At 40.0% G+C, this 25,506-nt stretch overlaps 2 protein-coding genes and 2 long non-coding RNA genes across 6 annotated transcripts; 1 reads left to right on the forward strand and 3 right to left on the reverse strand.

The window, feature by feature from the left end:
• Window positions 1–2,428: 2,428 nt before the first annotated feature.
• Window positions 2,429–4,051, reverse strand: LOC139813385 (uncharacterized; the record flags this gene model as incomplete). Its single annotated transcript, XM_071778887.1, has 1 exon — window positions 2,429–4,051. A coding segment is annotated over one exon (741 nt), but the record flags the coding sequence as incomplete, so codon positions are not given.
• A 1,944-nt stretch (window positions 4,052–5,995) lies between these two features.
• LOC139812869 (uncharacterized) lies at window positions 5,996–19,961 on the reverse strand. Its single transcript, XR_011731969.1, has 4 exons — window positions 19,897–19,961; window positions 15,597–19,835; window positions 14,642–14,803; window positions 5,996–7,955 (listed from the first exon to the last, which is right to left on the reverse strand). It is a non-coding gene; the product is annotated as an uncharacterized lncRNA (long non-coding RNA).
• A 1,603-nt stretch (window positions 19,962–21,564) lies between these two features.
• Window positions 21,565–22,817, forward strand: LOC139812868 (uncharacterized). Of its 3 annotated transcripts, none has more exons than XR_011731967.1 (4): window positions 21,565–21,609; window positions 21,671–21,785; window positions 21,865–21,933; window positions 22,243–22,817. It is a non-coding gene; the product is annotated as an uncharacterized lncRNA (long non-coding RNA). The 3 variants fall into 3 exon arrangements; XR_011731968.1 differs by having other exon boundaries at window positions 21,567–21,604; XR_011731966.1 differs by lacking the exon at window positions 21,565–21,609 and having other exon boundaries at window positions 21,616–21,785.
• A 117-nt stretch (window positions 22,818–22,934) lies between these two features.
• Window positions 22,935–25,500, reverse strand: LOC139812867 (uncharacterized). The gene is made up of 2 exons (XM_071777975.1): window positions 24,844–25,500; window positions 22,935–24,771 (listed from the first exon to the last, which is right to left on the reverse strand). Exons 1-2 carry the CDS (start codon window positions 25,384–25,386, stop codon window positions 24,724–24,726), a joined length of 591 nt encoding a protein of 196 aa, XP_071634076.1. The 5' UTR covers window positions 25,387–25,500; the 3' UTR covers window positions 22,935–24,723.
• Between the last annotated feature and the right edge of the window lie 6 nt (window positions 25,501–25,506).

Here is a 25,506-nt window from a genome sequence, read left to right on the forward strand (position 1 = left end):
CTCTGGCTCTGTCGAGTGACGTATCTCGAAGACTTTTCGTTCCCGACCGCTCTTCGTTTTATCGGTACGTCTCAAGTATAGAGAGTTGCTCTCCAGACTTGCTGAGGGTCTCAACCGTCCGATAAGACCATCAGCATACTGTACCATTGCGAGTCAGGATAGAGAAGTGCTCTCTACCCTCGCAGAGGGTCTCGGCCGCACGGTACCGTTTTCTAAGTGACGGAATCCAGGCGATCCAGCATAGGGAGTTGCTCCCTATACTCGCTGAGTGTCTCAGCCGTCCGATACCGTCAACCTCCCGTTAAGCACCGCCGCGAAACAGAGTAGAAAGGTGCTCTCTACGCTTGCTGAGTCTCGGTCGCACGGTAGCCTTTTCCAAAGTCTATATCCTCGACACCGCCGAACGCAACCCGGTATTCGAACGCCGCGACCTGCGCCCGGATCACGATACAGTCGCGCACAAACCCGCGCTCCCGCGTTGAACCGCGTCATATCACCGCGCCGTATTCAGCAAACGCGTGCGTCCGCCAATCACCGCCCGCGTACCGCGCGTACTCCGAACCCTGGCCAGCCGCGAACTAGATCCGCGCTTCGGAAGTTAGGTTGTTTTAACTTTTTGAGTAAATTACTTTAAAAATTCAAAATAAAAAAAGTTTATAAATAATTAAATTGAACTTATTTTTCTTCTTTTTATAGAGTATAACAGGCAATCATACCTATATGACTGCCTCTTCCTTCCATTGGCCACTTACCTTCCTTCGAGCGTCAAGCGCATCCAATGTCCGCGTTGATGCTCGCTATCGGCACGGGTGGATTTGCGAGTCCGAGCGGGCAAACAGCATCTCGTGCACCGTCGCGTCGTCCTCCCCAACGTTGCCGTCGTCGTCGTCGTCGTTCGTCCGAATGTTTTGGCCGAGCTGAGTGAACGCGTACTCTCTGTCGCGCGGGGTGTCGAGCCTACCAGCTCGCGATGTGTATGCTATCGACGTGGGCTGTGGTCCGATTCACGCTCACACGCTTCGTTGCACTATCTTCGTTGCACATCGAATATCAAACGAAGATAGAGCAATGCTTACAACGCTGTGAGCGTAAATCGGACCGCAGCCGTGGTGATACCAGCGGCCGCGCGCGGAACGGTGTGCGTGATAGCTATGCCGTTATCATGATGGTCCGCATGATCGGCGATGAATTCCTCACGGAGGACCGGGACCGAAAGTACTACGCCGATCACTACACATGTTTCCCACCACCTCTCTTTATCATCCTCATTACCCTCGTGAAGCTTGGCTTCTTCACGTATTACACAGTTACGATGGGTGAGGTTGTAACCGAACGATATGTAATCGGGCTACGGGGTACGCGATTTTGTCCTCTAAGGGTGCAGTCCCATGGAGCGTATTGCGCGTATCGCGGATTGCGCGTATCGAGAATCTGACCAATCACAGACGTTCCGCTATTTTCGATACGCTGCCGTTCCGCCGAATCCATTATTGTAGCGTAATATGCGTCGAATATAAACAGCTTGAAAGAGAGCCAAAACAGAAGACACTGATTTCGGAAGTTCTTGTTGCAAATGATGATGAACAACGAAGGAGATAAAAGTCCTGTAAGTATCTAATTAGCAGTTTTTAATATTATTGTAATATTTGTAATTGCTTGTATTTACATTGTGCTTTTTAATAATATTTTGAAATTAATTTAAAATTTGATGAAACATTTCTCTAGTTTGCATTGATTATTTCAGTTTAATATAAATAGGAATATATTTCATTATGAATAACAAATTATTTATGTTTATTATTCTTTTTACTTTTTACAGCCAATAAAATGTGGATACTGTGGGTGGCTACTTGACGGGCTACTTGATGGGTTTGTAGATGTTAGCTTGCTACAACATAATTGTTTGAAACATTATAATGAGGAAAAACATCTTTTACACATTGATGACAACAATGTTGCAACTATTAGTAATTATCTAAAAATAATAATTATAACAATCAAATTTTATGATAAATGCACACTGGTTTATATACATATATATATATATATATATATATATATATATATATATATTCATATATATACATATTCATACGTATTTTATGTTTACAGTTGAGAAAGATCAATCGACAAGCATTCAAACAACTAATACAAGTGAATATAATGAGGCGCTTGTTAATGCTGTATACTCTAGACCTGCATTATATGACCACCGTATACCTCTTAAAGACAGAACAAGTTTAAAAAAGAAGGCATTATGGAAAGAAGTTGGAAATTTAATGGGAGGTACGTTTTTACAAGTTACATAATATAATAAAATGTATATAATAAAATATTTCAACTAATACTGCAATAAGTATTATATGTTTTCTCTTTTAAAAACTAATTCCAAATTTTGATTTTTTTAATATTAAAGAAAACGAAAATCTAGAATTTGTTCAAAAACGCTGGAAACAACTTCGCGACAGCTATGTTAAAGCGAAGAAAAAAGAAAACGCATACATACCGAGTGGATCTTCTGCAAGTATAAAAAATGATAAGATGACTTTTGCTTTGTACAACCAGATGAAATTCCTAGATGACATAATAGGAAAATCACCGTAAGTATTTTTTGTAAAATTAAAGAAAATTTATTACAATTATAAATTGATTTATTTAATACTATAGCACAGTCACTAGTTTACCGGCACTACCGGCAGACATCGATGAATGTCCAATACAATCGATAACCAATACTGCTGAAAAGGTTCCATTACCTCAAAGTTCATCAGATTCTATCTCGTTAGATAGCTGGGCCAACACATCTGATCCAGCAACTAATAATTCTTCCTCATTTAAGTCGCAGTCATCAAAGAAAAGAAGTAAATTTTCATTATTTTTCCAGTATTTCTTTAATATAATTCCAATCTTTAATTTGTAAAAAAGACATTGTTTTTACATTTCAGAAATAAAAGAACATGATGATAGCTCAGATATTGAAATGAAAAGAGTAATCTTATCAAACATTGAAGAGTCGAAAAAGACGCCTGATGCTGTTGACGGTTTTCTCCTCCAAATAGGAAGTCGACTACGAGCATTGCCACCACGGGATAGGGCACAATTAGAGATAAAAATATTAACCGACATTTATAATTTAGAAAGTTCTTTATCATTTCACTAACTTGTGCTTTTCATGTTATATTAATTATATAAGCTTTAAATATATGCTAAACATACGATATATAAAAGTACGATATATATAAAGTTATATATTTTTAATACATATTATATAAAGTTATATATTTTTAAAATAATAAAGTTTTATATAAAGTTAAAAATTATTCTCTATAGCTCTTTCCCATTGATAAGGTAATGCACCATTTCCATTAAAAAATGCAGTATATGCGTTTCGAACTTCGATTCCACTTTGAGATGCCCTTCCTCGATGAATTGGTAATGAGCAAAGCCCTCCGGAAATCGTTGAATGATCCTCGTCATTACTAATATGCATATATCTATCTTGTAACTGCATTTGTTCTCCATTATTAATAATAAAATTATGCAATACTATTGTTGCTTGCACAATTTTCTTTACGTTAGCAACGCTTGATATTATTGGCTTTCTATAAATTCTCCATCTTTGTGCTAATATCCCAAAAGCATTTTCTACTACTCTTCTTGCTCGACTGAGTCTGTAGTTAAATACTTTTTGTGGTAGATTTAGCCTTCCACTCCGTGGATATGGTCTCATCATGAAGTTTGTTAAGGGGAAGGCCTCATCTGCTAGCAGCACATAAGGGAGAACTGGTCCATCAATCTGAACTGACTTAGGATTTGGTAGCTTTAATAAAGCGTTTTCAAAATAATTTTTAATAAGGCTGTTACAAAAAATTCCTCCATCACTCTGTCTGCCTTCGCCTCCGATATCGACAATAATAAAACGATATTTGGCATCGCTAATTGCTAGGAGATTGATACTGTGATTTCCTTTGTAGTTATAATATGTCGAACCGGAATTCGGTGGAGCCTGCAATAAAAAACATTTATGTGCAATATTAATGTAAAATATATAAGTTTGCAGTGTAAGTTTTAATTAGTTATAATTAGTTTTAATTTTAATTTTAATTACATGAGTTATTCATACGTCACCTGGAAGGTTACATGTTTTCCATCAATGGCTCCTATGCAGTTGGGATAATTCCAAAGCCGTTCAAAATCATCGGCAACATTTTGCCAGCTGCTTTCATCATTTTTTATAAAAACGGTATCTTTCAAATTATTCCAAATGACTTCGCAAGTCTCTGACACTATTTTAGAGACAGTATTATGTCCAATACGAAAGGCATACGATAATGATCGCGTACTATCTCCTGTTGCCAAGTACCTGATAGTTATATGCAATCTTGTTTCAGGTGGAATAGCTTCTCGAACCACAGATTGTTTAGTAATCGAAGGTCTGATCAATTGTAATAATTTCTCAAAAAGTGCCGGTTTCATTCGGAAATAATTAACAAATTTTTCACGATCTTGTTGCTCTAGTTCATTAACAAGATTATTGCTTGCTCCTTGTGCTAACCGTCGTTCAATAGTAAATATTGGACTGACCCAATATTTTCGTTTTCCTTTATTAATAGTTTTTTTCTCACTTTTTTTTAGTATAGAATAAAGCGCATACATTTTAATAATTTTACGATATATTTCCTGCCTAATGAAAATATTATAATTGCAGTGTTTTAGACGCTTTGTTAATAACAAAAGCGAAAGCAATATTGTTTTTTATTTCATTCTACACCTGTAAAACCAATTGCAAATTTTTTAATTTAATTATGTTAAACAAATTAACATTTAATAAAATTTACTTACACACTATGGATATTTTTTCGCCTGTTCTCTTTCTTTCTATGATCTCACAGTATGTATTTAGTTTGCACAGATTTTACAAATATAATTAATTAATTTTAATTAATTGATGCTTATGCGATTCTCTTTACAAGCGATTCTGTCAATTGTAGAGAAGTGACTGTGCAGAAGTCAGTTTCGTTCCTATGGTCCCATGAAGCGGAATTAGCGTAAGCGGATCGGCGGTTTACCAATCATGAGATTGTTTAGATGAAGGAAATAATGAAAAGCGTTTCGTGATTGTTTATCCGCTTGATCCGCTTACGCGAATTCCGCGCCATGGGACCATAGGAATGAAACTCCTGCGTATCGAAAATAGCGGAACGTCTGTGATTGGTCAGATTCTCGATACGCGCAATCCGCGATACGCGCAATACGCTCCATGGGACTGCACCCTAAGTCATCGGTCGCCACTCGGTTTAACCTTAAACTACCGAGAAGGTAGGTATTCGTAATGCAAACGCCCCAAAAGTTGAACAATTTGTTTAAACAATTTTATTTTTTCATCCCGCCACGGGTGCCTAGTCAGCATCGCCTGTGCTCTAGATACCGCTAGGTATGACCTCGATCGGCCAGCCAGGGATGCCGGTAGTCCGCCGGTAGGGACAGCCGCTTGATCAGGTATATATATATACGTATATCTCCTTAACCCTTTCACTTTTTAGATTCCCGCCACGGGTGCCTCTTCTGTGCTGCTCTGCCTAATGCCTCCGCTATCCATCATTCGCCTGTCTCATCCGTGGAATCAAGATGGCCGGACAACCGCTTGATCGGGTAAGTCCCCGCACTAAGGTAAGTCAACGCAACTAATTCTTTTTTATTTTCAGGTTTCGTCTACGGGTGCCTCATCACCATCGTCGATGTCATGGATCACCGCTGCTCACCGATGTCCAGGATCACCACGTCTGGGAGATGCCGCGATACTAGGTAAGTATGAGAACTGTCACTATAACTACGATTAATGCCGTTTCTTTTCAGGTTTCCGCCACGGGTCCTTCATCTATGGTTTCCTCTGATGCAGGATCGATGATGACCTTGAAGCTCGGTCAACGCTAACACACAGATGGCCGGACAGCCGCTTGTTCAGGTAAGTTGAAGGTAAGTAACTGATATTTCTATATATATTTTTGCAAATAATTATTGCTTTTATTGTTAACTATCGTTTCACAATGGTGGTGGTTCACAATTACTGATGCCGCGCAAGATGGCGGTCGCACGTCTCGCAAAGTGCGATTTCACGATTCCGGTACGCGAAAAACCGTACGCCTTTCGTATCGGCGTCATGTAACGCTATGTGCGGGCGTTCCCGTTTGTTTCGGACACTGTGGTAGGCTTACAAATCGTAATCCGGTACGTTTTCGCGATATTAACTACGATACGCCGGGATATACGCGCGAGAAGATAGCTACCATTCGAGCGCCCACGAGAGACTGCCTCGAGGAATATTCCTCTCTCGGGCTCCCTACCTTCGAAGTTTTACCCCCACCATGGGGTCTCGGCCGCTTTCTCCTCGCGGTAACTTTCCATTCTACGCAGATACAATAGCTGTTTACGAGTTTCGGCTCGCCAGGTGTGCGCCAGATGTTCCCGATGGAAATTTCAGCCGCCAGTACATTATTTACGACGCGCTTAATCGGCTCCCGGGTAGTGGTTTTTCAACTCTTCGAAAAATAGACTTTTGAGGGCGCCGACCCGTGCGCACGGCCTCTCCTACGTCCCTAATGCCGATTTCGGGTCGACTTCCTGGAGACGACGTCCAGGTCGCTTTCTAGGTGTCCGCCGATGGCGGCGACCCTGGTGCCTATTCTCCTAGTCCCTACTAACCGTATTCCGGCCTAACTTCCCGTGGCCGATGTCTAGGTTTACCGGTTTCCCGGACTGTCCGGGCAACCCACCGTCCGGATGGTCGGATCTCGACCGCGATTCGTTCTTCGGGTGTACTAGGTATCCCCGAGGACGCACCTTCGGCCTTTTCCCGCCACGACGTCCGGTTCGGAAATTTGCGGATTGTCCGGCGAACCGCATGTCCGGGTGCTCGGATCTCGCTCGCGATCGATCCCTAAGGCCTATTTAACTTCCCCCAGTACGCACCTTCGGCCCTTTTCCGCTCCGACGCCCTGTTCGGAAATTCGCGGACTGTCCGGCGAACTGCATGTCCGGGTGCTCGGATTTCGCTCGCGATCGATTCCTAGGGTCTGTTTAATCTCCCCCAGTGCGCACCTTCGGACTTTCTCCGCTACGACGCTCGGTTCGGAAATTCGCGGATTGTCCGGCGGACTGCATGTCCGGGTGCTCGGATTTCGCTCGCGATCGCTTCTAGGGGTCGGTTGGGCCTTCCTCTGGATGCCCCTTCAGCCGTTTTGGGCTATGGCGTCCCGTTCGCGTTTCCGCGGGTTGTTCTGTAAATATGTTCGCGTGTTCGAATCGCGCTGGTTTTTCGTAGGCCCCCTCTTGGGGACCCCGGGAGTCGGCACTCTGCCTCCTACTCGCGTAGCACGCGCGGTACGTACACTAAGTTCCCGCGCTATGAAGATTGTGTGTGTTTCGACCCTATAACTTAACTGTGCGTTACCGCGATTCACGCACAGATTCAAAACCAAATAAATCTACTCCCGGTCGAACCGGGCATCGTCATTCCAAAAGGAAAATCAAATAAGGTGGATCGTGAGACCGTAAGGGCTCTGCAAGCCGCCGCTCGGCGACCGCTGTCGCGCAACTTATTTATAACTTACTCGCTACTGCCCTGAGTGGGCTTCCTCGCCAGCGTTGTCCCATGCTTTCTCCATTATGACGCGGGGGTTTTCGTGAATGTTCGTTTGGGATGTCGGGGCGTCGCGTGCGGTCGCAAGGTGATCCTTCCGGGTCGATGCCGATCGACAGTGTTTTCATTTACAGATCGGACAAGCGGCTCGAGCTTTGGAGATTCGCTTTTTACGTGTTCCTGGACGCTGGGTGGCTTCACCTACTGTTTAACCTGGGGCTACAGGTGGTCGTAGGACTTTCCTTGGAAATGGTTCACGGAAGCCATGAATAGATGTATCCACTCATTGTGAACACGCAGAAGAGTGTGCCATATACTGCAAGCAACGCGAAGGAGACAGTTTTTCGTTTCTTTATATTATCTGCAAGGATATATATGATGGTTACTGTGTAACCGAACTTACGATATGAGATTCGAAATAAATCACTTTGAGTAGACTAATACGGTCGCACCCACATTTAACGTTTGAATACATACATAGGTTAGATGATGCGCTTTAAAAGTATTTAAGTGTTTAAAGCGCGTCAACTAACCTATGTAGGTTAGTGACGCGCTTTAAATAGTTAAATACAAAATATCTGCTTTAATGAAAATCATAACTTCAAAATAATACATTCAATTTTATTTATTTATTGGATTGCCATTAAGATCTAACATTTCTCTATCTAAAAGGCTGTAACTGTACGGCTGCGTCGCATTTGTCCCAATTGCTACAAAGAATAAAAAACAATATACTTGTTTGCTATAATTATCAATTAATATTGAAAGAATTACCTTACGATTTAAATATCAATATCTATACTCAATATTGCGCTTCCTCTCAGCTGTGTATGTATTTTTTTAGCGTGTAAGCTAATATATTATGCAAAAATTTTTCCGATACCCCATTTATAAATGCCAAATTGACAATAATCATTCAGTTATGATCCGTAAAATTTTTATCCCAGAACATGTGCCGTGTAAATTTCGGCCACGTATTTGCATTGCCAACGATGTCCTGAATCGCAAGCCACGGATTATTGTTTAATTGCTGGACTGAGTATGCCATTGTAAGAGATATGCAGGTTGTAAATGACATTGCACGTGCCTGCGACTTCACGTATGATTTTAGCGCGATTCATTTGTTTTATTGTAGTTCTCATTTCGCGCACTAGTTTCAAATTCGCGCACTTTTGCATGCGCGTGCGGCCATGGAGCATGCGTATGTGGCCGCGGGGCATGTCCGTAGTCGCTACATCTCGTCGGTATGACAGGAATTATAACCTGATTCCTGTCAACTTTAACGATTAATATCTTGCTTTGCGGGGCAGAGCGACACTTTTTTTTGCCAGATTTTTTCGTTTCGTGAAAAAACGCGTTGAATAAGCCTAATTTCATCGATTTCTGTGCTGAGGTAGCTAAACTGAAGAATTGCCGTAGTGAGGTACCGCGTTACCTTAAGTTAGTGTGAATATTGTTTCTGTGTAAGCTTTCTTGCGTTCATTTATTGCGTTAGCTTCGCGTTCATTTTTTGCGGTAATCTGTCGTGCGTTTATCTGCGTCGACTATCTTGGCGTTCGTCTGTTGCGTTATTCTTTCGTGCTAAACATTCGACATTATCGCGTTCATATATCCTAATATTCCGGTGTTACTCTATCCGACATTATCGCGTCCGTTTCCTGCAGTAGTTTTTCTGGCATTCTTGCGTCAACGTATCCGACATTCTTGTAGTAATCTATTCAACATCCTCGCGTTAGCTCGTTTCATCGGCGTCGATTCTCAGCCGTTGATCTCTCTTTACCGCATGGTCTGATCTCGAATATGATTCGCTCGAACACATTATACCTACATTTCTTCTTCTTATGACGCTGTCTCCTTTCGAAGGTTGGCGATCCAAATGGCCAACATAGTCTTAGATACGGCCATGCGAAAGATGTCCACTGAAGTACAGCCAAACCATCTTCTGATGTCTTTCAGCCAAGAATTTTGGCGCTTGCCGATGGATCTCTTCCCTTGAATCTTGCCTTAAATGATCAGTCGCATGAGTTCGTATCTTTCTCCTCGCATTAGGTGTCCTATATATCTCGTCTTTCTCTCCCTGATTGTCAACATGAGTTCCTTTTGCTTATGCATACGGCTGAGGACTTCCTCATTGGTTATTTTATTTACCCATGATATGCGCAACATACGACGGTACAGATACATCTCGAAAGCATCTATTTTCTTTTCCGTATTTGGGTCAAGAGTCCAGCTTTTGCAACCGTATAACAGGGTAGAGAATACGTAGCATCTGATCATACGGACCCTGAGGTCCAAACTTAGATCCGATCTCGTGAAGAACGTCTTCATATTCGTAAATGTTTTTCTAGCCTGTTTGATTCTTGATCTGATCTCTTTCTTAGGTCATATAGACTGGTCATGATGGTTCCAAGATATTTGAAGGACGAGACTTGTTCCACAGTTGCCCCCTTAATAATCAGATGTGCACGCACATGTGTCTTAGAGAAAACCATGGTTTTGGTTTTCGTAGTATTCGTGAAGAGGCCAAAACTTTCACTGTGTCGAACTATACGGTCCATCATGTTTTGTAAGTCATGCATGTTCTCTGCTAACACAACGGTATCGTTATATCTGATATTATTAATCGTCCTGCCATTAATCCTGATTCCATCAGTAATTTCCTCTAGAGCTTCCTTGAAAATAGCATCCGAGTATATATTGAATAGTAGTGGTGATAAGACACATCCCTGCCGCACTCCTTTCTTGATGAGAGTTGTTTCCGACGTTGCTGATTCCAGTCTAACTTCTGCGGTTTGTTGCCAGTAGAGGTTTGAGATTAAGCGTATTTTTTCTCTGTCGATCCTAGTCGCTCTGAGGATCTCAATCATCTTATGATGTTTGACGCAGTCGAATGCTTTTCTATAGTCAATGAAGCATGCAAATACATTGATGTTCATGTCTCTGCATCTTTGTGTTAATACGTTCAAGGAGAACAACGCTTCGCGAATGCCAAGACCATTCCTGAATCCGAATTGGGTTTCATCCAGCTGGTACTCGCATTTCCTGAAGATTCGGGTGTGAATTATTCTAAGGAATATTTTTAGAACATAAGATATGAGATTAATCATGCGATAGTCATCACAGCGTGAGGCCTGAGTCTTTTTAGGCAGAGTAATAAATGTTGATTTCAACCAGTCAAAAGGGATATTACCTTATCTATAAATTGCATTGAAAAGTGCGATCAGTAGATCTAGTCCCTTACCTTCTCGGTCGGCTATCAGTTTGATGACTTCAGCATATACGCTGTCTAGGTCAGTGGCTTTTCTGTTTTTCTGAGCTTTTATTGGGTGGACAACCTCGTTCTTGGTAATTTTTGGGCCGCACTCATTTATGTTTTCGTATACTTGCGGCGGCGTATTTGGTCTGTCGTCATCAAAGAGCTCCTCCACGTATCTCTTCTATACTTGCAGTTTTGCTTCCACTCCCGTGATTATTTCGTTGTTAGCATCTCGTAGGGTTAGAACTTGATGTCTTCGGGCACGATTTGTCATTTCTTTCACTTTTTTGTGTAAATTGAACGCGTCATGTTTTTCTCGAAGTACTTCGATTTTCTTGCATTTCTCAGACATCCACTGTTCTTTTGCCTCTCTGCATTTTCTCCTGATCTTTTTATTGATTTCTTTGTATACCCGAGGATTTGGTTTTTGTATCCTTCTTTCGGTCATGAGCTCTAAAATTTCCGTGGTCATCCACTCCTTTTTCCTTCCTACCTCGGGGAATCCGATACCTACATTTACACTGACTGATATTACATTGCAAACACATTATATCTGCACCTACACTAACTGCTCAAATATATTACATGTGATCATCGTGATCTTTTATTATTATGTTTTTGTGTGGTTAATTGCGTTACGCCTCCTCTCCAAATTCCCTGAAGTGAAACTACGACCTGAGGTATTGTCAGGGACATCGCGTTGTATAGAGTATTGTACGGTGGTGCGATTAGTCGCGCCTGGCGCCCAATTATTGTGTGTCTCAATTTAGCTTCGCGTTCCGTCAATCCATTGCCCTCCCCCGGATTGCGAGATCGAGGGAAAAAGGGTCGCAGTATCTATTACGCACTATTTTTACGACGCAGTACGCAAAACAAAAGAAGAAATGACGTCATCGACGATGATCGACCCGATGACGCATCGAACCTGTCGGGGCATGTTTCGCGAGCGCCGTAAGCAAAAGTTTTCTACAAAAAGGGGGTATTATCGCGTAGACTAAACTATTTCACACTATTTTTTACGACGCAGTACGCAAAACAAAGGAAGAAATGATCTTTCAAGATTTAGTTGAAGCGAGAGAGAGAGAGAGAGAGAGAGAGAGAGAGAGAGAGAGAAAGAGAGAGAGAGAAAGAGAGAGAAAGAGAGCGAGAGAGCGAGAGAGCAAAGGGTATATAACGAGGGATAAAGCGCGTCAAGCCGCAGTAGTATGATTTGAGAGCATATGTGCAGCAATACATCGGTCAAAAAGTATTGCGGTTTCTTTGTTATTTTATGGTTAAACATTATCACGTGCAAGTGCTCTGTAAAAAAGACTCTGTGAACCAATTTAATAAAAAAATAGTGCGAAACTGATCGCGAAAAAAATAAAAAGATTCACGTATATATAGTTTTGTCACAATCTTAGATCAAATAGATCAAACATGAAGCAATCCAAGAAAACCGAACGCGATCTATTGGAGCTGTCCCACCAAGTCGCTACCTTGGGTGAATTTTTCATGGGCGCTGAAATGCGCGAAATTCGTCAAGCAGCTCGAGGCCCGCAGTAGTCCAAACGTCCGCGGCTCTCGATCGGGCGTAGACAATCGTTGGTAGCCAGAATCGCGCGAATCGAAGGTGCGAAGACACGATTGGAAAGACATTTTTTATCCATAGCGGTGGTGATTATGCGGACACCGGTAGCAGTGGCGACACGCGCGCGGCGAAACTCGTTTGGCATCGAGAGATCGATGCCGCGTTCGAAACGCGTATAATGACCGGCGCGGTAATTAATGCAGACTACATAGAACCGCGACAGTTTTTGGAAGACGCCGGCAGCGTAGTGCTCGAGCAAGTGCGAGACATTATAAAAACACATAACTGCGTCAAAGTGAACACCGCGTTCAACGGGGAGTTTAAACGTTTGGCGGGCGATAAACGTGACAATAAGAATCTGAACACAAAAAACAAAAAACTCTGTTGTACATCGAACTTGCGCGAGTGGTACGAGCAGCACGTTATCGAACCTACATTAGCGTCCTTCGAGAAGTTCCAGGAACGCGACAGTGGATGGGCGTTGTCGCGAATCCTCAATTTGACGGTGAACGTCAACAGGTACAATCCTTTGCGCGCGGGGTGTCACTTGAAATTACCTCAAGACATTAAAACGAGGAGAGCGGTGATCAACGTGCAATCTATGGACAATGCGTGTTTTGCGTGTTTTGCGTCAGTGGAACCGCCTTACATCCAGCCGAAAGAAATTCAGAACGGGAATCTTCATACCCTCATTATACAACAATATCAAGAGACACGGTAGTGTCTCGCGCCAAGTACGCGCGAAGCGAGACGCACCGTGACTCTTTTACGCGAACGCATGAGTTGCGAGTATCCGAGATTTTGAGATCTCAATAACGAGTGAACGGATCAATTTCTAAGTAGGTTCGATCGATAGCTTGGGGTTTGATTTATAAATAAGAGTCTTTTTTTTCCGTTACGTGCCCAAAGTCTAAATGTGGAAAATTTTTTTTTAAGAAACGTCCACGTCGGACAAAAATGGCGGCTGGTGTGTCACTTTCCCATTTTTGACACGAGATTGCACTCGTGCACTGTCGCAGTGCGTGACAGTTTTTTACAACCTAGAAAAGGATAAGTGTAAGTGTGTGATAGTCGTGATCGTTGCCGCGTCGTGACAGATAGTGAAATATATATAAGTATTGACCGTAGAGAGCTGATGCCGAGAGATCTTTAAGAAGGAAGGTGTATCTACAAATGCCTTGTAAAAGTTGTCAAACTGTATGTTTACGCGAGCGTTACTTCTGTAGTAATAACTTACGATAATTCACTCGTTTACGCGGAGTAAATTATCGTAAGTTACTACAAAATCCCGTTTACGCGAAGGAAAATTCTGTTTACGCGAAGGAATTATCGTAAGTTTACTACGCTCGCGTAAACGTAGTAAGTGAAATATATAAAGTATTAACCACAGAGAGCTGATGTCGAGGAGATCTTTAAAAGAAGGAAGGTATATCCAAAATTGCACACGTACGTATATGATGTCTTGTAAAAGTTGTCGAACTATATGTTTATGCGAGTGAGTACATCTGTAGTAACTTACAGTAATTCATATTAAGATACGTCGTCGTCTCTCAATCAGAGAAACGTAACCTTCACTACTTTCAACGGTGGCTCTTGATTTCCGATCACAATAGTTACTATAAAATCTCCCGTTTACGCGGAGGAATTATCGTATCGTAAGTTACTACAGAAGTAACGTTTGCATAAATAGGTTATAAAAATAACACGATGTTATATATGCGGTTTGCCGTGAATATATATATATATATATATATATATATATATATATATATATATATAGTACTAACGCACACAAGCTTAATGTTATTAATCGCAGTATTCATTATTAAAAAATAAAACTTCATAGATATATTTATACATATACCTACATATACTGAAAATCATTATAATTGCATATGAAAATCTGTCAATGTATATGCTGCTTTTGATATAATTTATATTTCTATGAAATATATAAGCTTATTTCTTTGTAATTGAATAATAAGAAATAATACTGTACACTATACCTTATACTAATACCAATCAATGAGGTATATAACAATACTGACATTGCAGCATGTATTATTGACAAGATATAACAACTAGGCCATTGTGATGGTTGTATCAAAAAGGATTATATAAAATGTTATAGGTTATGTGTCCAACATGCTATTTAATGAAGAGATATAATAATTACCAGTAGTTATATGATTTCCAACAAATTCTTGAATATGGCAAAGGAAATACTGGCACAATATACTGGTATAATAATTAAACAACACCGCACCGTTGTTACTTGTTACTTAGTTGTCCCGCCTATTCGATCCTTTACTCGGCCTGGCAGTTTTGGACTTCGTATCTGGAAATGTAACAAAATTTAACGACCAATTTGACCAGTTATTGGCCTAGTTTACACCGATCTCTTGATACGCTTATCAAATAGTAAACATCGCTCAACGATAGAATGCTGGAGGAAAGTCTAACGCGAATACCTCCAAATGTACATCTCCATGGAAATATTGCGACACTCGCGGGCATCATACCTATATGTAAATCGTACCTTGCGTAACTCCTCTCTCTCTCTCTCTCTCTCTCTCTCTCTCTCTCTCTCTCTCTCTCTCTCTCTCTCTCTCTCTCTCGTCTGTTACTTTCCGCGAGGACAGGTATACGACTACATAAATCGCATCATGTTCCGAGGATCATCGTTCGCCGGATCTTCGCGCCCTTCCCGGCGATGTCACGATAACGCGATACCGAGATACCATTGCACGTCGTAATCACGTTACATATGGGCTGTATTCGGGGAGCGCGCTATTAGCGCTATTTGCTTATTCTATCCTTGTTTTACATCTGATGAGCGATAAAGACAGAATGATGCAATAGCGCTATAATAGCGCGCTCCTCGAATGCAGCCCAAGAAGGGAAGTCGGTCGTCGACTGCAATGATAAGCCGCGCGACTACAAACTATAGTATATTTTAACTGATCAATCAATAATCAAACTAAATTTACTAGTTATTTACTATTTAATACGCGTATTAAGTGATCGGTATAAACTATAGGCCATTGTGATGGTTGTATCAAAAAAGATTATATAAAATTTTATAAGTTATATATCCAACATGCTATTTAATGAAGAGATATAATAATTACCAGCAGTTATGATTTCCAACAAATTCTTGAATATAGCGAAGGAAATGGCACAATATACTGGTATAATAATTAAACAACACTGCACCGTTGTTATTTGTTACTGTGGTTGTCCCGCCGGTCCCGTTTATTCGATCCTCTACTCGGCCAGGCAGTAATGATACTGATAGACGAGCCGCGCCCGCGAGCCGCGAGCGGGACGAGCCCGCCTTTTTTCGCGCATGCGCGTCAAATGCGGCGCTTGCTAGTATAATAGTTTAACCAATCACAGTCTATTGTTCTCCTTGCGGTCGAAGAATCCCTGGTAACACAATACAGTCTAAAATTGCGACAGAAGTGCATAATATCTGTGATTGAACGAGTACTTACTGTACTTTTGCAGCAGTCTGCTGTAAGAAGCTAAATATTACAAAATTTTACACGCGGCCTGTGCGTCTATTGTAAATAAGGCCCGGTTTCACCAACGTGATTTAATCTAATCGGTCGATTAAACTCACTCTTTGTCTCTTTCCAACTGTTCCCCTTAGAAAGAAACGAAGAGTGAATTTAATCGACCGATTAGATTAAATCACGTTGGTGAAACCGGGCCTAAGGCTAAGGCCGGTATTATATAGGCCGGTATTCATAATCAGATCTTATTTCAAGACCGTCTTAAGTAATATCTTAAGATGCTAATACGGCTCTGTGATTGGTTAATGACATCTTAAGATTGTACTTAAAATGGTCTTAAATATAAGAACCGACTATGAATACCGGCCATAGACCGCTGTTACACGGCGCCGTTAATCGGGTTTAATAACATAACATAAAATAGTAATTTTAATATTTTTAAAAAACAATGAATAATATTATGTTTCCTAAACGTATGTAATGTTTTATAACTGTTAAGAAAACGTATATAAAATCAACATGTGATACTTATTGGAATAACTGATATCATATATTTATACGAAATAATTTTTTTATTTGTAAATTATAATTTCACATGATAATTTATAACAAGAGGGTATAGTCTATACTTAGCGTTACGAATACTTTATTAAAAACAATGGAATAAATTATTGGATCCGCCAGTGCGTAGATAAAAATAATCGAGATTAAGCGACCCAACTGGCCAATTTCTATTTATTCGTCTCACAACGTTTCGACCCCGATTGGGTCCTTTTCAAGTGAGATTATACATAATTACGCAACAATAAATCATGCGTCGCAAGACGTTGCGCCCAAACCACATCATGCGAACGCCATGCTAGAACGAATAAAATGTAAATATAAGTATGTCAGATATAAATTATGAAAAAGTGGGAGACATATCGCAAGTACATCGTGAGACCTTACATGTTAAGTGCGTCAAAAGAATAAAATAACAAGTTTCTGAAAGTCGCCACGCAAATTCCGAAGAAAAAAGGACTGTCCATTTTCTCCACTGGCTCGATTCCGTGCCATATTCAAAGTCACAATGATAAATGCTAATTACAATAAGACGCGTTCCGAAAGTAAGGAATAACAAACCAGATCATAAACAATACAACAGAAACAGATCCGACTCTATCACTTATTATACTGCCTCAATAACACAATCGTATATCGCGGGCAAATTCTCCGTATCCTTCTGGAGGTTTACAGTGTATTTATTCTTTTTAATGAAAAACATTTCAGAAATCTCTCTTTTTCTGAAATGTCTCTCGCTATACAGGATTTTCGGATTTTGCCAATCAAAATCGTGGTTTTGAGTGAGACGGTGTTTAGTTACAATCGAATGATTATCTACGTGCTTTTTGACATCGCTCCGATGTTCTTTTATGCGAGTCTCTAGGTGTTTTTTTGTTTGTCCGACGTAACAAGAGTCACAATTAACACAATCTAACTTATATACAATATTGGTCTGCCTGTAAGGTTGTAATTTGTCCTTCCTTTTCTTAATTACACAATCTAGCTTCCTCGGAATCGTTAAAAGTGTTTTAAATTTGACATCTCTCACAGCACTTTCCCTCATTGTACGCTCAATGTTCGCACTAAGGCCTTTGACATACGGTATTGTTACAAAGTTGACAGGATCTCCCCGCGCTTGCAAGTCTGCACTCTCATCAATCGGATTATTCAATTTTTGTTGTTGTTAGCTCGCCTCGACGGACATTAATGTATTTATTGACGACATCAATCGGAAAACAGTTGTTTAAAAGTATTTTTCTAACTGTTGAAATGTTATTAGAGTGAAACCGATTATCCGAGAGTAAAATCGCCCTATCCACTAAATTCCTTATAATGTTAATTTTATATTTAAACGGGTGATTCAAGAAATAATTGATGTAGCGTCCCGAGAACGTTGGTTTTCTGTACCAATTCGTTATCAATGTATTCTTTTCTCGAATCACTATGGTGTCCAAGAAATTTAATGCACAATTTGTTTCTATTTCATACGTAAATTTTAATCTAGAGTGGTAGTTATTGAATGTCGTGAGGAGCTCATCAATTTTCGACTTAGGGACTACCGCAAAAATATCATCCACGTATCTACGATAGAATGTTACAATAAAACTGAGCGACTGCAGACAGTGTGTTTCTAGATCATCCATAACTAGATCCGCGAGAATTGGGGAGAGGAAAGATCCCATCGGACTACCGAAAATTTGTTCGTAAAAACGTCTGTTGAAACAGAAACTGGTAGAGCTTAGGATCAGGTCTATTGCGTGCGTGAACTGAGGAAGACTTATTCGTATTCTTTGCAATATGATTCCAACGTTTTTCTATAGCTTTGATGACCAACTTTTTAGGGATGTTAGTAAAAAGTGCGGTTACATCTAACAAAACCAATATATCGTCATCGTCAATTCTCACACCGTTAATCATTTCGACGAAAGACCAACTGTCCTTGACATGTGACATTAGGTTTAGGTACAGATTGGTCTCTTGACCATACTCTTTATCGTGAAATAATCTCGCTATTTCATACAATGGACTTCCCAACGCGGACATAATAATACGAAGTGGGAAGCCATTTTTATGTACTTTCGGTAGTCCATAACAACGAGGTAGATTCCCATTAGTGCAATTAAGTCGTTTATATCCATTTTTGCTGATGATATCTTTGTTATACCAAGTTTTAATTAGTTCCTTAATCATTGTAGTTATTCTATTAATCGGATTCTTATTTAATTCTTTATATGTAGAACTGTCATTGAGCAACACGCCCAACACGGTCATTTCAAATGACTCATTTGATTAAAATACGTATTCTTATCCATAATTACGGTAACTTGGCCTGCTTTAAGCTTTAGTAACAAAGATATCACCATTCTCCCGGAGAAACCCTGCGCAATATTTAAATTCCTGCGATATGTATTTGTCTTTATTAAACTTTATTAAACTTTATGTCTTTATTTAACTTTATTAAAATTTGATTCATGAATCAAGACGAAGAAATCTGCGCTTCGTAACACCTTATTTATCAATCAAACATTTTTCAAAATTTGTAACGCCAAAATGGACCGCAGCCTACATCTCACAGCACGAAGCTATAACAGTTTCACAATTTCCACTTAACTTACAGTAATTATTTCTATAAATATTTATAACATAAATTAAAAACAACTTTAATAATATTGATGATAATTATTTACACTTTATTTTAAAATATTTATTATAATCTTTCAGATACTTTTATTTTCCGGACATTATAATATTTACAAAATATTCAACGTATATATTTTTAAAATATTTAATCTTTTTTATAAATATTTTATAAATATTTTATAAATATTTTGTGCTGTCTGGGAGTTTAGCGCGCTCGGCTGTTCTTTTCCTGACGGGCAGATGCTTACACGCTTTTTTCGCATTTCTGTCACTCGGATCTATACGGCAAAAACAACAATTTAAGCGACATTATACACTTGTGAAATTTTGCTGCAAATATGTTTCAAGAGTCTAACACACTCGACTGCTCTTTTTCTCACGGGCAGATGATTGCACGTTCTTTTCACGTTTCTGCCGGTCGGATCTGTACGGCAAAAACAACAATTTAAGCGACATACACTTGTGAAATTTTGCTGCAAATATGTTTCAAACGTCTAGCACATTCGACTGCTCTTTTTCTCACGGGCAGATGCTTGCACGTTCTTTTCACGTTTCTGCCGGTTGGATCTGTACTCAAAAGATACTTCCATATTGTCACGTCTGACGGTATAATCACCACTATATTCCAGCCGCATAAATTTTTCGATTTCTATCTTCATTGCCCAGCATCTGAAAACAATATTATAATATAATTATCACTCTTTAAAGTAATTGTCACAATAATCATTACTCAGTTGATGCGAGCACGCGTTCTTAAAGTAGATAACACGAGCCTAGAGAACATGGCTGCCTAAAGGCACCCTTTCAAGCTTAAGCCCCATTTTCCTGAATCACGCTATAAACTTTTGGACAATCGCTTGTTAAAATTTCCCAAAATCTCCCCAATTGATCGTAAACGGATATTACAGGCTTTATGAGATTCTTTATGCAATATAAATTCAGTTTGACACGCGAATCTAACAAAAACAAATGCATGATCCATAAGAATAAATTAAGGAAACTAAAATAAAATATGAATAAATAAATTAAAAGCAGATTATTCATAAGAATATAACCTTTTGTGCTTAAAGAACATTATCATACTAAAATAATAATTATCTCATTAGCATTTTTTCAAACATGATTGTTATAAACAATTAAATTATATTATTAATAGACCTAGCTAATGTGACTACCGGAACTATCACAAAGGGTCAAACAACTTTTGGTTATAAATCATTATTGTATCTCTCAAAATAAACTAATTAACAATACAATTTACCATAAAATTATTATTAAAGATGATGAATAAAATCACTGCAGACACTTAAGATACTCAACAAAGCATGTCAAGTAATCTCACAAAAACCCTCACATCATATCTCTTCTTAATTCCGAGATATAATTAAAAATTACGGAAATCCATAAAACACAAAAATTTAAAACAACCTAAAATAATGCTTTTAATTGTCTGAACACAACAAAAGAAACCCCATCTCTTTATCTCTTACCGTTCTCGAGTTATAAATTATTAAAGTTTCACGTCCGCCATTTTGAGTTTCTTACCTTTTAAACTTACAAAGACCAAATCACTTTTACATTAATATTTTAGCCTTTTATATATTTTAAGATCAATAAATTCCATTTCTGAACAAAAATTTTGACACTTAATTATTATGATAAAAATGGAATCCGTCATGCTTCTAAACACCAGTAGCGTTAACGCCGATTTTCTATTTAAATTAATTAAACTAATAAACGGGATTGAAAATTGAACATTCGCTTCATGAAAAACGAGGATAGTTTAATGCCAGTTCACAGAGAGTAAGACAAGGATATAGCCATATAGACTCTTAATAATTTAAAATAAAAATAAGAAATGAATAGTTTCAGAAAAAAACAATACATACGCGTATAAGGAATAATCATTAGAATCGCTCGATAGAAAAACATTTACTACATAATCATTTATTTTTGCAACTTACTTTTATAAACAATTATAAAAAAATTATTGACCATGTCAATAAATATTTTTAACTTATATCTTAGATCATATATAACAACTTTTATATAAGTCAAAACCTTGTTACTCCATTAATGAAGGCTACACAATTTTTAAAGGAAATACAGGGCCGGATAACAAATATTCCGATCTAGCGGGAAAAATCTGGCAACCCAGGCTGGGTTTTTTTAATTTCCTTAGTTTATTCTTATGGAACATGCATTCATTTTCGTTAGATCCGTGTATCAACCTGAATTTATATTACATAAAGGATCTCATAAAGCTTATAATATCCATTTACGATCAATTTTAGAGAATCTGAGGAATTTTAGCAAACGATTGTCCAAAAGTTTATAGTGTGATACATGAAAATGGGGCTTAAACTTGAAAGGGTGCCTTTAGGCAGCCATGTTCTCTAGACTCGTGTCAGCTATTTTAAGAACGCGTGCTCGCATCAGCTGAGTAATGATTATTCTGACAGTTACTTTAAAGAGTGATAATTATATTATAATGTTGTTTTCAGATGCTGGGCAAGGAGGCTAGAAATCGAAAAATTTATGCGGCTGGAATATAGCAGTGATTATACCGTCAGACGTGACATCTCCCTCCTTAGGGAAGTTCGGTCCCCGAACTTTTTAGTAAGTATCAACTCGCGGTTATGTTATATAAAGTATAATTGTTATGTATGGTTAATTATTATTTTTCGTCAATATTTAGGATGGATGGTGGTATGAAAGCTATGCTATTACGGTTGGATTTATACGGCCTGGATTGTCTACTTTTTAGGTATTATTATTAATGATTATTGCCTACTATTATTCATTATATTTATATTTATTATTATTCCTCTTCTTTCCTTTTCTTCTCTTTTGTTTTTATTTTTTTTGTTTAAATATATTCAAGTATTTGCCGCGTGCTTTTTCCTTAGCTTCGTCTAAATCCAGGCGATAAGCAAAATTACGTAGTCTTTTCACTTTTAACATAAGGCTTGTCGTTGACATTTTGCTTAGCTCTGTAAGGATAATTATTTATTGATTATGTAACGGTTTTATCGTATAAGAGTGCATTAAGTAATATATTTCGTTATTGTTATAGGTGATAGGAGGTAATAGTGAGTTGAGACTGAATTAATAAGGATAAGTATTTCAATCTTATTTTATATTCTTATTAATATATTGTTGCGCCCGAGCCGAGACGCCCGGTAGAAACCCGGAAGGCAGTCGCAAAGCGCTGCCTGACGACGTGCTTGACGACGGGCCTGTCGTTGTTTGTTGACAGATGTCGGCATTCAGATTCTCCGCCGGGTCTTTGAGCCGAACAGACGTGTTCACGAGCTGACTGTATATTATCTCATTTCCGCATTAAACGAGTTCCTTTCTTACTGAGAGTCTTTATTCCCGGCAACGGGATCGCGCGCCGCGTTCGCGAGTGTGTCTGTGTGTTGTGAGTGCAGCGAACGCGCGGACGAGCGCAACAATATGTATGTATGGAAATATTAATGTATTTTCTTTTATCTTATTTCAGGTAAGGAATAGATACGAAATTATCTTGGATGGGCTTGTTTTACGAGTGTGAAAATGAATATATTATAATAATGATCTTACAATTAAAGCATTTAAGTTACTTGTATTTTGAGATTGATTAAATATATATATATATATGTTTATGTATATAGGTGTGCGTCAGCGTACTCTTTCCCCTTTTCTATTCTAAATACGTATATATAAATCAGAGTTAAAATTGTAACGGCCTGACTTTATCGAACGCGGACGAGTTTACGGGATCGGGAGTTCGATGACAGGCCCAGAAACAGTAATCAATTTGCCATGTGAATATGCACTTTATTCGAATATTCAAAACTATACTATAAACTATCATATACAATACTCGGGATTCAGTATTACACACGAACTGGACGCGGGAAATTACCGTGGTCGGTAGTGCCGGTGCACGCGACGCGGTATACGAAATCTCGGGACTCGAGTCTTCGCCTCGAGGTGCGGTACGCAAGGGAGGGATAACGCAGCGCGGTATTTTACAGAACGGAGTTCGTTGCGGTATACAGGGCTACGATAAGGCGGAACGCGGTAGATTACATACGGAACGCGGCTACGAGTAGACGCTAATGGAACGCGGTATATTACATAGTGATCGATACATATATTTAATACATACAAGAAAGATATACGCTGATAACGGAACGCGGTATATTACATACGGAACGCGGGACGTGACATACGGAGCGCGGTATATTACATACGGAACGCGGGACGTGACATACGGAGCGCGGTATATTACACGCGGGACGCGGCTACAGCTATCAGAACGCTGTATGCGATGCACGGGTAAGCAAGCGCGGTAGGTTGTACCAGAGGATGGCAGAATCGCGGGATCACGGTTGTGAGAACTCTCGCGGCGAGGCCGAGCACGCTCGACCCCGCGGTACCGTGATCGTCGGGGCAATCAGAGAGTTCGGGAACACTCTGAGAACCCTCAGTCGAGAACCAGAACTCTGGACCTCGTTGTACGTGTTGCCCTAGGATTCGGAAGGTATCGGGAGGTAGCTTCGTCAGGAGAGCCGAGATGAAGACGAAGTGTCTTCCTCGTCGAGCGCGCCGGCTTTTTATACCGCGCGTCGCGGTGAGCGTGGCAGGAGGGAGGCCGATCGTCAGGCGACGGTGCGGTGGTGGGAGCGGCGCGATCCCGCGTGCTCGCTTCGGCGGGGATCGGCTCGCTTCGGCGCTCGTCGGCGTCGTGCGGGAGGGCACCGGTGCGGCGGATTTCCCGCGCACACGGTGCGTTTCAAGTACTTAAAAAGATGTGGGCGCACCGCGCCCTGTGCTCGCCCGACGGGGAATCGGTCGGGCGGCTCCCGGAGGGTGGTAGCCGGGGACGATGCTTTGTCATAAGGGGTGCATCGTTACAAAATTATTAGTATAGAATTAAGGTTACATCTTACTGATCGCTACGATTTATTTTGCAAAGTACTTATTCTAAGGGAATTAGGATCCTCCACCGTGCTCATTAAATATAATCATACGTTAATTATATGAATTTTATTATTCTATTTCAAACCCTTCACCATGTACATATAATAAGTATTAGTATGGTTAATGTTTTCTGATAGTTTAGTATTATAATAAGGTCGCTCGTTAATGTTTATTACGATCGCAAAATAGAGGTTACTCTTTTATTATTCGAAGTAGTCCTAGCACTAATACAAATGTTCTTAATAATAGGACAGTTCCCTCTAAACAGTACACTGTAAGAAAACCGATTGGTAATTTTATAAAGCTGAATATATATATAACGCAAGATATTCGATAAGCATATTTAAATGTATAATATGTATATTATTTGTGTAAATAGAAAATAATGGCATTATAGCTTCGCACAAACGTATTTTATAAGTATGTATCGTGTATCGTTTAACGCGTCCCACGAGGGATAACCGCCTCGCATAGAATCTGATAAATCAAGTGTTCGGTACAAATCTATTATTGTGGTGCGGCACTCATGACACCGGCCGCAATGTAAAGTCGTATTTCTCCGACGGCCTCGAAAAATATTCCAGGATTATCTTTTAAACCAGTAATTGTGTATTCTTTTTCCTTCATCCCTGATCTGCAATTCGAGCAGGTTTAATTCGGTCTATATGTACGATTTTAGTTTTATTTGGTGGAATTAATATTTTACAGCTCGTGTAGATGATGCCATTGCCAGGTACTCGTGGCTCGTCTGAGTCGCTGGGATGTTGGCATAACGGGGCGGAGGTCTGGAAACGTCAGGCAGTCTGATGGTTCCTGTTATCTCGCTGCCCAGGCTGATGTCATCGACGGGAGACTCTCGATTGATCTCGTCGAGCACCTCGTCAATCAGGTTCTCCATTCCTGGGGTCAGCGCTGCTTCGACGGATGCTACTGACATTCGCGGCACTTCGTAGATGGTGTTCGCCGGTGTCGGCGGACGCTGAGGTCGGGCGAAGACCTCGGGATCAGTTGGGCCGGGCCAGTCACGGTCCATGTTGGGATGGACGTCGACGCCAGGAGATCTGGTGTCGCGCTCCGGTGGTCCTCGCTGCGTTGGAATTGGCGATCGTCGATACGACTGCGCTGCGCTTAGGTCCATCGGTAGATTTTCGTCGATTCCAGGCATGGTCAAAATAATCCGGCGGAGTCGTCCCAGTATCCTATGCCAACATTTATAATTGTTGCTATGATTATAGCTGCTCCTTCTCATCCTGTAAAGTGAGCACAAACCAAAGACTAAATTTTGGTACGGAGTCGTGTGGTTTGGTCACTTACGAATTATTGCTGTGCCTTTTCAATTCGTCCGTGCGTTTCTGCTTCATGTACTTCT

The sequence above is a fragment of the Temnothorax longispinosus genome, chromosome 5, assembly GCF_030848805.1.
Source record: "Temnothorax longispinosus isolate EJ_2023e chromosome 5, Tlon_JGU_v1, whole genome shotgun sequence".
Taxonomy (NCBI): Eukaryota; Metazoa; Arthropoda; class Insecta; order Hymenoptera; family Formicidae; genus Temnothorax; species Temnothorax longispinosus.

Bases quoted from the DNA above. Each gene is read 5' to 3' on its own strand.
- LOC139812867 (XM_071777975.1), bottom strand. From the start codon at position 25,386: ATGAGAAGGAGCAGCTATAATCATAGCAACAATTATAAATGTTGGCAT. The intron at 24,772-24,843 runs GTAAAATATTAA...CTCGAATTGCAG, and splicing joins TGGCATCATCTACACGAGCT to ATCAGGGATGAAGGAAAAAG.